Below are 13,015 nucleotides of genomic sequence, written 5' to 3' on the forward strand. Positions count from 1 at the left end.
CATGTGCTAGGCAAGCACTCTATCACTGAGCTACAATCACAGTCCTGTATAAATGATTTGAATCTTAAATATATGAGGTTGATATAATTATCCCCTTTTTATTGTAGAGGAAACAGGTTCAAAGTATTTAAATGACTTGCCCAAGACCACATAGTTTAAGATACTTATTGGAATCCTAGTTTTGATCTTTCTGAGTTTAAAACTCATGGTTTTTCTTTGGATATGGGATTTATGGGAATACAAAAAGGTACTTGTGGGATGTTGATATTTGTATATGTTTGAACCAAGTGCACTATTATTATCTTTTGGTTTAAGATATTTACCCAGAGATTGCTTAACACTGTAATAAAGTAGTTTTATATGGTTGACTCTGTATAATTTTTTTAAAAAATATTTTTAGTTGTATATGGACACAATACATTTATTTATTTATTTATTTATTTATTTATGGTGCTGAGGATCAAATTCAGTGCCTCATATGTGCTAGGCAAGCGCTCTACCACTGAACTACAACCCTAGTTGACTCTGTATAATTTGAAGTAGCTCCTATGGAAGAGAGTTTCAGAAAGTAGTCCAGAGTGCATGATAAATATTATTCTTTTTCCTTCTTCCTCCTTGGTCTCTTTGGCCTTTGAAAATTACTGTGGATTAATTATTAAAATAATTAAATTATTTAAAGATTAATTATGAAGGAAGATCTTTTGTGTGGATTAGTAAAAAAAACAAACAACTTTTTCATAGAGTTATCTACATGATTAGGAGAGTTAATTTTTTTTTTTTTTTTTGTACCAGGGATTGAACCCAGGGGTATTTAACTACTGAGCCACATCCCCAGCCCTTTTATATATATATATATTTTTTTTTTTTTTTTAAGAGAGAGTGAGACAGAGAGGGGGACAGAGAGAGAGAGAGAGAATTTTAACATTTATTTATTTATTTTTTTAGTTCTCGGCGGACACAACATCTTTGTTGGTATGTGGTGCTGAGGATTCAACCCGGGCCACACGCACGCTAGGCGAGCGCGCTACCGCTTGAGCCACATCCCCAGCCCCCTTTTTTATATTTTATTTAGAGACAGAGTCTCACTGTGTTGCTGAGGGCCTCATTAAGTTGCTGAGGCTGGCTTTGAACTCATGATTTTCCTGCCTCAGATTTCTGAGTCACTGGAATTATGGGTGTGCACCACTGTACCTGGCAAGAGAGTTAAATTTTGTGTGTGTGTTACTAGGGATTGAACCTGGGAGTGTTCTATTACTGAGCCACATCCCTGTGTTTTTTGTTTTGAGGTAGGGTCTTTCTAAGTTCCGGAGGCTGACCTCAAATTTGGCAATCCTCCTGCCTTAACTTCCTGAATCACTGGAATGACAGGTATGTGCCATCATATCTTGCAACAGAGTTGATTTTAAATTTTTGTTTTACTAGTGTTGCAGTCTTGCTAGTAGTTACTGGTTAAAAATAACTCTAGGTTTCTTGGGCTGGGGTTGTGGCTCAGTGGTAGAGCGTTTGCCTAGCATGTGTGAGGCACTGGGTTCTATTTTCAGTACCACATATAATAAATAAAGTCCATTGACAACTAAAAAAATATTTAAGAAAATAATTCTAGGTTTCTTTTCCAGGAGTTATTAAAGGCCAGGATACTTATTTAAAATTAAAAACAATTTTAAATTTAGGACTGGGACTGTAGCTTAGTGGTAGAGCACTTGCCTAGCACTGTGTGAGGCCCTGGGTTCGATCCTCACCACCACATAAAAACAAAGAAATAGAATAAAGGTATTATGAAAAAAAAACTTAAAATTTAAAAAAAATTAATAATTTTTTTTTGAGATGGATGTTGTGATATTGCTTAGCCTGCCCTTGAACTCAGGTCTCAAGTAATCCTACTGCTTTAGACACCTCAGTGCTGGGACTATATAAGTGGACGCCACCATACCCAGCTCAAAAAACATTTTGAATTGTAAATTTGAGTGAATTTGAGTGAGTCAAAACTTTTCTGTTTGATTTCTCTTGAGAACTTTTGAATGAAAGCCATCTGAAATTTAAAAAAAAAAAAAGAAGAAAATTACCATGGTATTTTTATTTGGGAGTACTTTGGCCTCTTTGGTTGCAACATTGAATTTTAAAAGTGTCTCATTTATGAGAAAGGCTTTGGGGACCCAAACATGCCCTTGAATTTTACTTTCTTTCAAATTGAATTTTATGCCCTAGAGTTAGGCACTGTGTGTTCCTTTTCTGAGTTCAAGAGTAATTTGTCACTTGCTATAATTTTTCAGTTGAGAAATTAAAATCTAAAAGCTAAACATTACCTTGTTCTCATAAGAAGGAACATATTTTTTTAAACATTTTGTCATTTTTGCTTCTAGTGTTTTTTAAAAGAAATAAAACATTACAACTTTTTAGAATTCCATATTTGTTATATAGTAATTTAAAAGTGAACAAATACCATAGATCAAAAGAAAAGTCATCCATACTCTCAGGATTCAATATAAAACTGCTGTTGTATTGTTTATTATATTAACAGACTTTGGTCCATCTAACCTGTAAGTCACAGACATCTTGGACAGTTTCAGTCATCTATAAGGAGGTATATCATTAAGAAACAGTGGGGTATTTTGAAAGAGTTGGAAGACTTACCATGAGTTTAAACACTTCAAATAATGCCACTGGTGAGACCCAAAGGTAAGCCTCCAGTCTCTTTCTTTAGTTAAAAAATGCTTTTGGGTGTAAGGAACAGGGAGAATTTAAGTGGTTGGTGGAGCTAATTGTAAGAATGCTCATGGGATGGTAAAGGAAGTAGAAGTTTCTTGGGACTGGAGGAGCAGGGATGATGCCTCATAAGGATAGTATTAGAGCTAGATAGTCTATGGGGACTGTTGTGTTCCTTTGTTAACTTGGACCATAAAAGTCCTTGTATCTAAACTTCCTTTTAGTCTTAATTCTTTTCCAGGACTCTAAGTCTTTTTCTTGTATTTCTGCTTATTTACATTTGTATTTGATCATGGCTTTGTTTTGCCGTAACATCTGTGGGTCTCATTGCTCTTCTTCATTGCTGCAGCTCTGCTTCATGGCTTAGGCTCCCGTTGCTAACTGCTCTTTTACTTGATATCTCTCAGTTTACATTTGAGGAAGAAGCATCTAATTGCTATGTTTCATCATTTTTGTACCATGGATTTCTTTCTGCCTTTGGGTAAGGGGCTTATATTTGGTTCATTCATCTCTGGTAGGTGAAGTGCATAATACAAAACTGGACCATTTAGGAGAGTAAAACTCTCTACCAGATGTAGTTTACAATAAAAAGTAAATGATCAGGACTTGTATAGTCACAGATCAGTAATATTCTGTGAATCTAAAACTAAAACATTTGAGGTTAGATTTGTCTGTTGTATTCTGTTTTTAAAATAATGCATTTGAAGTATATTTAAAAAAAGCATTGTGGGGGTAGAAAGTGGGTATTTCTTGCTCATACTTAGTTTAAGAAGGTATACATGTATATATGTATGCATGTAATCTAACCTCTTAGAGTTAACTACTCTAACATTTTGGTAAATATTTGTCCAGATTTTTAAAAATGAAAAAATATCAGTGTTATATAAACCTATATTTTGGATTAAAATTATAGTATTTCTTATTATTTAGTATCATTCTTTTCAATTTGGAGAGGAAACATCAATAGACATCTGTTGTATTTTTTTAATGGCTAAATTATTCTTCTTAATTTTAGAGTCCAAATAAAGTTATTTGAACTCTATTTACCACAGATCTACTTTTTATATATATATGTAGATTTACCTTTCTGAACAACTCATATCAATGGACTCATGCAGTATGTAGTTTTTGGGGTACATTCTTGAGGTCTGTTGTGTGGTAGCATATATTACTACTTTGTTTTGTTTTATTGATGAACAATAATCCATTTTATGGATAGACTACATTTTGGTTACCTATTTACCAGTTGTTGGGCATTTGAGTTGTTTCCACTTTTTGGCTACTATGAATAATGTGGCTATAAATATTTGCAAATAAATCTTTTGTGTTGGAAAATATTTTTGCTTCTCTTTTGGGGTAATCTCTTAGGAGCAGCATTGCTCTATCATACAGTAAATTTATGCTGAAAATTTTAAGAAACTGCTAAATTATATTCTAAGGTGACTGGACCATTATACATTCCCACTAGTAATATCTGAGAGTTTTAGTTTCTCTACATCTTTACCAACACTTGTTATTATCTAATTATAGATATCTTCTATAGCTGTAAAGTGGTATGTTATTATGGTCTTAATTTGAATTTTTTTAATGACTAATGACGCTAAACATCTTTGAATGTGCCTTTTGACCATTCATATATCTTCATTGGTGAAATGTCCTTTCAGATCTTTTGCCAATTTTTAAATTGGGTCATTTTCTTATTAAGTTTTAAGATTTTGCGGGGTAATGAGAATTGAACCCACAGGTGCTTAACCACTGAGTCACATCCCCAGCCCTTTTTGTTTTTTATTTTGAGACAGGGTCTTGCTAAGTTGTACAGGGCCTTACCAAGTTGCTGAGGCTGGCTTTGAACTTGTGATCTTTCTGCCTCAGCCTCCTCAGTTGCTGGGATTATATAGGTGTGAGACACCACACCTGAAACTTAATTCTTTTTTTAAATATATATTTTATTTTTAATTGATACAGCAGTGGGACATTTCAGTAATATCTTTGGACTTTTTAATATTTATTTTTTGGTTGTAGATGGACATAATACCTTTATTTATTTTTATGTGGTGCTGAGGATCAAAACCAGGACCCCGGATGTGCCAAGCGAGCACTCTACCCCTGAGCCACAAACCCAACCCTGAAACTTAATTCTTTATATAGTCTTGATACAAATATATGACTTGCAAATATCTTCTCCCATTCTGTGGCTTGACTTTTTCTTTTCTTTCTTTCTTTCTTTTCTTTTTTTTTTTTTTGGTACTGGGGATTGAATCCAGACGAACTTAACAACTGAGCCATATCCTCAGCCTTTTTTTGTATTTTATTTTGGGTGTCATTTTAGCATATCCTTTCTTCCCTATCCTGGAAATCCCTTTGCTTTTTTCCTTTGTTGAATGCTTGTACTATCTCATGGCTTTCTCAGTTTAGGTCCAAACAAATCCTTCATTAGCCTTCTGTGAAATCTCAGTTCATGGGAGGCAAATGCTTTGAAGCCTTGTAGATCTGAAAGGTAGTCTTTCTTGTGGCCTTGTCTTTGCATGATAACTTTTTGGGCAAAAAATTCTTTTTTTTTTTTTTTTTTTTTTTTTTAAAAGAGAGAGTGAGAGAGGAGAGAGAGAGATAGAGAGAATTTTTAATATTTATTTTTTAGTTCTCGGCGGACACAACATCTTTGTTTGTATGTGGTGCTGAGGATCGAACCCGGGCCGCACGCATGCCAGGCGAGCGCGCTACCGCTTGAGCCACATCCCCAGCCCGCAAAAAATTCTAAGTTGGAAATTATTTTCCCTTGGAATTTTGACAGGCATTGAAACATTGTCTTCTAATTTCTGGTGTTTCTGTTGAGCAAGAATTATTTATTTATTTATTTAGTTTTTAGAGAGAGAGAGAGCGAGATAGATAGATAGATATGGAGATTTCTTTTTAATATTTATTTTTTCGAGCATTTTAATGTTTTGGACAACTAATAATAATAAAAAAAATATTTTTTAGTTTTCGGCAGACACAACATCTTTGTTTGTATGTGGTGCTGAGGATCGAACCTGGGCCGCACGCATGCAAGGCGAGCGCGCTACTGCTTGAGCCACATCCCCAGCCCGAGAAAGAATTTTTTAAACCTTTATGTAAAACCCATTTATTTCTCTCTTGAATTTGGAGGAGCTCTTTTTTGGTCCCTTGTTTTCTGAAATTTGTATGCATTCATACTTCATGGGTTGAAACTCATATCCTTCAGAATTTAGATTTAAAAAAAATTCTACTATTTAATAATTTCCTGCTATCCAGAGAATAATAGTGGCTGTAAAGAGGATATATATAGCTGGGTGTAGTGGCACATGTCTGTAATCCTAGCATCTTGGGAGGCTGAGGAAGGAAGATCTTGAGGTCAAAGCCAGCCTCAGCAATGGCAAGATGCTAAGCAACTCAGTGAGACCCTGTCTCTAAATAAAATACAAAATATGGCTGGGGATGTGGCCCTGAGTTCAATCCCCAGTACTGTACCCCTTCCTCACCAAAAAATAGAGTTTATGTATCATGGAGCCAAGCTGCCAGAGTATGAATTCCACCCCTGTTCCTTGATAGCCTTGTGAATTTGGACAACCTCTCCGTCAATCAGTTTCCTTATCTGTAAAGTAAGGGTCCTAATGGTACCTATCTAGTGTGTTTGTTATGAAGATTAAGTAAGTTGTATGTGTAAAATGTTTAGCACAATATTTGTAAAATAATAAGTGTTTTTGTTACAAATTCATATTTTCTCATTCTGTAACTCTTTTTTAAAAAAATATTTATTTATTTTAGTTGTAGTTAGACACAATATATTTATTTTATTTATTTATTTTTATGTGGTGCTGAGGATTGAACCCAGTGCTCACATGTCCTAGGCAAGTGCTCTACCACTGAGCCACAATCCCGGCCCTGTAACTCTTTATTTAGGTTTTGAACCTGTTAGTCTTCTAATTTTTAATTTTTAAAAAGTTTCATCTCCCTTTATTGTTTTATTTTATTTTATTTTTTTTAAAGAGAGAGTGAGAGAGGAGAGAGAGAGAGAGAGAGAATTTTTTTTTTAATATTTATTTTTTAGTTCTCGGCGGACACAACATCTTTGTTGGTATGTGGTGCTGAGGATCGAACCTGGGCCCCATGCATGCCAGGCGAGCGCGCTACCGCTTGAGCCACATCCCCAGCCCCCCTTTATTGTTTTAAAGACTTTGCTTTTACATTTATTTATTTAGTTTTCCATTTCTGTTTATTTTTATTTCCCAAGAGCTATATTTTTTCATCAGAATATTTCATGTCTTATTGTATCTATGGATGTGATTTTATGGTTGTTATATCTTTTCCTATTTTTCTAAGGACATTACTTTTCATTTTTCTCCCTCTTTAAAGTTGTCTTCTTTCTAAATAGTTTTTTAAATAAATATTTTTAGTTTTAGATGGACAAGGTACCTTTATTTAATTTATTTAGTTTTATGTGGTGCTGAGTATTGAACCCAGTGCTTCACACATGTTAGACGAGTGCTCACCACTGAGCTACAGCCACAGCCCTCTACATGGTTTTTGTGGGCTCCTTTCCTCTCACCTTATTTTTTTTTTTAATATTTATTTATTTATTAGTTATTGGCGGACACAACATCTTTGTTTGTATGTGGTGCTGGAGGATCGAACCCAGGCCGCACGCATGCCAGGCGAGCGCGCTACCGCTTGAGCCACATCCCCAGCCCTCACCTTATTTTTGATCTCTTTCAGATTTGATGAAACTTTTGGTTATCCTTGACTGCCTATTCATATTTAAAAGTAGGGACTTACTCTAAAAAGATGACTGGAAGCTTAGTGTGTGAGGCTTTGTGATTGTGGCATTCATTATAGGGTGATCTGGTTAATTTGTTTTGCTGGTTGGCATCAGCATCTTTAGGGCTAGATTATCCAGGGAAGATACTTACAAACTCTGCTTGGCTATCATTATTCTGGCAGACAACTAATATTAAATCTCATTATAAGATGGTTCTGGACTTAGAATGGTTCAACTTATGATTTACAGTGGTATAGAAATTATATATATTCAGCAGAAATCATATTTTGAATTTTGATCTCTTCCTATGCTAGCATATGTGGTACAATATTCTCTTGTAATGCCAAGCAATGGGGGCGGCCTGCATCTCCCAGCCAGCCATGTAATCATGAGGGTAAATAACTGATTTAGTGTACTGTGTTGTTAAACTGTGATGTATGGTAGATTAGATGTATTAAATACATTTCAACTTAAGAATTTTCAATTTCAGTGGTTTTATTGGGATGTTATCCTATTGTAAGTTGAGATGCATCTGTAATTTACTCAAGCCTGTTATTTTTTTAAATTTATATATGACAGTGGAATGCATAACAATTCTTATTACACATATAGAGCACAATTTTTCATATTTCTGGTTGTATACACAGTATATTCACACCAATTCATGTCTTCATACCTGTACTTTAGATAATAATAATAATCACATTCTACCATCATTAATAACCCCATGCCCCCTTCCTTCCCCAACAACCCCTCTTCCTGATCTAGAGTTCATCTATTCCTTCCACGGGAAGCCTCGTATTTTTAGTAGGGAACCATTACCCCATTGTATATAATGTTTTATAATCCAAGAACCCTCTTTTTTTTCTACTTTTAAAAAATTGGTGCAATATAGTTGTACATATTGATGGGATTTGTTGTTACATATTCGTACATGCACACAATGTAACTATACAATTTGGCCAATATCAGTCCCCATCATTTCCCCCTACCTTCCCTGCCTCCCACTTCTTGGTCAAGGATCCTTTTTTTTTCCCCTCTCAAGGGAATTAAACCTAGTGTTCTGCCAGACTGGGGAAGAGATAAGTACCCCGTTGTACTGTGTGTGGAGAAGATCCAAGGACCTAATTGTTTTATTTTGTTGTAAAACTTTCAAATAAGTTTCTTGTTTTCTGCTCTACTTCACCCCCATTTTTCAAAGTGTTAAAGTGACTTAGCTTGTTGATGCTCTGATGCAAACACATTGCTTTTTCCTCTGCTTGCTTTGAATTTAACTTTCTTAAGTAAATCAGTTACATATCAACTTTTTAGTTTCCAGTACTTTATTGATATTGTTTCATCTTCTGTGCTCTTTCTCCTGTGGGTTTCTACCTTTAAATTCTGTTTGCTATTACTTTATTTTTTCTTTCAGTAGAAAGAGAGTAAAGTGTTTTAGTCTGCCATTTTAAAGTAGACTAAGTCTGTATTCTCTTATTTATGCCTTTTCTTTTGGTAATATATATTACACTTGTAGTAAATAAAATGAATCATTTAAAAAGATAAAAGAAATGGTCACTGTGGTGACACATGCCTGTAATTCCAGGCTGAGAAAGGAGGTTCACAAGTTCAAAGCCAGCCTCAACAGTATTGTGAGGCCTTAGGTAATTTAATGAGACCCTGGCTCAAAACAAAAAATTTTTGATTAGGGATGTGGCTCATTGCCCCTGGATTCAATATCTAGTACCAAAAAAGGAAAAAGAAAAAGAAAGAACTCCGTTTTTTTACAACTACCTAGCTTGTGATATGATTAGATGTGATATGATCATTTCTTTTTTCCTGTACTGGGAATTGAAACAAGAGTCTTGTACATGCTAGGCAAGCACTTTACCATCGAGGTACATCCCTAGCCCATTTTCTTATTTTCATTTTGTGTGGGTCTCCCTAAGTTGTCTAAGCAGCCTTCAGATTTACCATCTTCCTGCCTCAGCTTCTTGAGTAACTGGGATTACAGGCATGTTCTACCATGCCCAATTAAATACCAGTCTTGAACAATGTAGTGGATGTCCAGAGGCCAATGGTTTGCTACAAGTGATACACTGCTTTGCATTTCTATCCAACTTTTGTAGTGGACATCTTTTACTAGATTGTAAATTTCTTTAAGTCAACAACCTAATCATGTATTTTTTTAAATAAGTTATTAGAAATGTCAGAAATCCTGTGAAATATATTTTATTATGTTCTTATTTTGTAGGTTGAAGAATGCCTCACCAGAAGTAAAACAGATACTTAAAAATGAAGCAGATTTGGATGTTACTGCTGATCTCAGAAAGAAACTCCATCGAGCTAAGAAAGAAAAATTAGAAATGACAACTAAGCACAATGCAGAGGTAGAATTTATTTTCCTCTCAAGTGATGTTAAAAGTTGAGTTTGAGGGGCTGGGATTGTGGCTCAGCGGTAGAGTGCTCGCCTAGCAGTCACGGGGCCCTGGGTTTGATCCTCAGTACCACATAAAAATAAATAAGTGAAATAAAGGTATTGTGTCTAACTACAACTAAAAAAACAAATATTAAAAAAAAATTGAGTTTGATATTTTAGATTTATATTACAAACTCCATGCTTAATATTCATCATTGTATCATTTTTATGTTTAAATGGAAATTATAATAAAGAAAACATAATTTTTATACAGGTGAATTATATAGTAATAATAAAATTTAATGAATTGTTTGTTGTCTTAAATTTGTTTTTATTAATGGTTTGACTTGATCAAAAATTTGAATGTAGTAGCTGGGGTTGTGGCTCAGTGGTAGAGTGCTTACCTAGCATGTGTGAGACACTGGGTTGGGTCCTCAGCACCATATAAAATAAATAAATGAAATAAAGGCATTGTGTCCATCTACAACTAAAAAAAAAATTAAAAATTTGAATGTGATAACTAAAGGATTTATAAATTAGACATTTTTGAAATCAAAATGTAGATTACTTTATGGTTTTAATCATGGAACTCTCTCTTAAATTGGATTCGAGTATAGAATGTTTAATCATAGTGAAATTCATGTCATGAATTTCTGTTTAATTATGTAATTGTATCTTAGTGTTTTTGTATTTTAAGCTGTGCATTTGTATTTTAAGTTGTATGTGTATATACATTTACATTTTTAGGACAGTGGTTTTCTTACCCTTCTAAGATAATTCATGATTTATATGTTTATGTTGCTTCTGTGTTAGGTCTGTATATTTTATTCATTTTTTGTTGTTGTTGAGGTGCTGGGGGTAAAATACAGTACATGCTTGGCAAGTGTTGTATCACTCAGCCATATCACCAATCTCAAATCTTATTCATTTTTGAAGCTCAGCATCAAAAGACTAATGCAGTAGGAAGAATATCAAATTACACAAAAGATGAGACAATATCAATATCAATTTTTCATTCCTGGCCTGTAAATTTACAAGACATATAACTTGGACTAGTTATTTATTCTGTATATCAGGGATGTTATAAGGGATGTACTGGCATTTTGACTTCATTAAATGATTGTAGTCTTCATGGTGGTGCATAACTATAATCTTAGCCACTCTGGAGGCTAAGGCAGTAGGAATGCAAGTTTGAGGCTGGCTTTGGCAATTCGGTAAGATCCTGTCTCAAAATAAAAAAATGAGTGCTGGAAGAGGTAGAGCATGCTTGTAATCCCAGCCACTCAGGAGGCTGAGGCAGGATGATCTCAAGTTCGAGCCCAGCCTGAGCAATTTAGCAAGGCCCTAAGCAACATAGTGAGACCCTGTCCCAAAATAAAAAGGCCTGCAGATGTGGCTCAGTGGTTAAGTACCCCTGGTTTCCATACCAATGAACCTAACAAAACTAACAAATGGCCTGGGGAATTAGCTTAGGGTTAAAGTGTCCTTGGGTTCAATGTAGGCACCCCTACCCAAGATTGTAGGTCAACATTGAATTCAGTTTGTTTAATTATTTTTGAATTCAGTTTTTAGTGACTCATCCAAGCATGCTATTCAGGGATAGCTTATTAAATCTACAGCAATCATATAAATGTTCTCTATATTCTTACTAATAAAAAATTAGCCAGATTGTAATTTTTCTGCTTTATAAGCTATTTTGTCTTAGAGTAGGCTCTGTATGTCTCCTCTTGCAGTTCACTGAGATATGAGTCAATCTGTGGTGATAAATAATAGTGGAGGTGGATCTTGCAAGTCTTCTCACAGGCAAGAAGTGTGGTCACAAGCTTCTGGTGTGGTCACTACTAAATCTTTAAGCAACAGAAGACTGGTTACCTCAGTCAAAGAAGAGAGACTATTTTTGTTGTAAGGGATATTCTGGAAATATGTGGGGTTAACAGGTTTTAGGCTTGTCTAATTCCAAAAGCTCTCTCAATCCATGTCGTTCCTTCCTAATTAGTGTCCAGCCAGTACTATCTTTTTTTTTTTTTAATATTCTTTTAGATGTATGGACTTTTATTTCATTCATTTATTTATATGTGCTGCTGAGAATCAAACCCAGTGCCTCCCACATGCTAGGCAGGTGTTCTACCACTGAGCCACAGCCTCAGCCCTCAGCCAATACTATCTTAATATTAGAAATAGATTCTCCAGTAAACTTATGATTCTGCATTCTCTGTGGTTAGATTTTTAGTCTGGTCTTTAGCCTTCTCTGTGCTGGGGCTATAAGAAATAAGAGATTCTTTTAAAGTTATTGCAACAATTCTCTGGTTTTCTGACTCTTTAAAGCTGAGTTTCTGAAGCCCTGAGATTATTATTTTTTTTTTTTTAAAGAGAGAGTGAGAGAGGAGAGAGAGAGACAGAGAGAAATTTTTTTAATATTTATTTTTTAGTTCTCGGCGATCACAACATCTTTGTTGGTATGTGGTGCTGAGGATCGAACCCGGGTCGCACACATGCCAGGCAAGCGCGCTACCGCTAGAGCCACATCCCCAGCCCCATCATTTTGTTTTTGTAAATTCTCTAGTATATTGAGATTTAGCCTCCCTACCTTTTAGGTCTTGGGGTAAACAATAAAGGTTGGTGGCCATTTACGTGTTCGCTCTCAGATTCCTACCAATAAAGGTTAAGTGTTGTCACTGCTTCATTTCCCAAAGTCTTGTCTTCAACTTGCACTTCATCCTAAATAGCTACACATTATCATTTAACTAATTTAACTAATCACACTGTATTCTGTGGATCCCACATCTACCTGCAAGGAGGTCTTCCCTTGTTAAGGCACTAACAGGTTAACTGCTTAGTGTCAGAAACCATCTTGAGACCCTTTTAGCTACCAAGAACAAGATTATTGGGTGTTCAACCATAAGAATAGAAGCCATGCTAAGTCTTTCATCAAAGGGACTTATGTAGAGGGTGTTGCTTATGCAGGTACTAGGAGATCCGAAGAGACAAATAACAATGTTATGGTAGCCTGGATGGTAGCAACTTCCACTCTGAAAGTTGATAGAAGCCAGAACTCTTAGAAGAGAGCAGGGAAGGGAGTACTATTCAGAAGGATTTTAACTCTTAGAAGACACAATGATTGAGGTAGATCTAGACAGGAAGAA

General features: G+C 35.1%; 1 protein-coding gene across 2 annotated transcripts in view; it reads left to right on the forward strand.

Moving 5' to 3' along the window:
• Window positions 1–2,632: 2,632 nt before the first annotated feature.
• Ccdc171 (coiled-coil domain containing 171) overlaps window positions 2,633–13,015 on the forward strand; it is a 357,480-nt gene continuing 347,097 nt past the window's right edge. For both annotated transcript variants that reach the window (XM_026398594.2, XM_077797862.1), the window contains exons 1-2: window positions 2,633–2,676; window positions 9,708–9,843. In XM_026398594.2, the coding sequence (XP_026254379.2) occupies window positions 2,633–2,676; window positions 9,708–9,843 (180 nt within the window). The remainder of the gene's footprint in view (window positions 2,677–9,707; window positions 9,844–13,015) is intronic.

The sequence above is a fragment of the Urocitellus parryii genome, chromosome 4 (genome assembly GCF_045843805.1).
Source record: "Urocitellus parryii isolate mUroPar1 chromosome 4, mUroPar1.hap1, whole genome shotgun sequence".
NCBI classification, from domain to species: domain Eukaryota; kingdom Metazoa; phylum Chordata; class Mammalia; order Rodentia; family Sciuridae; genus Urocitellus; species Urocitellus parryii.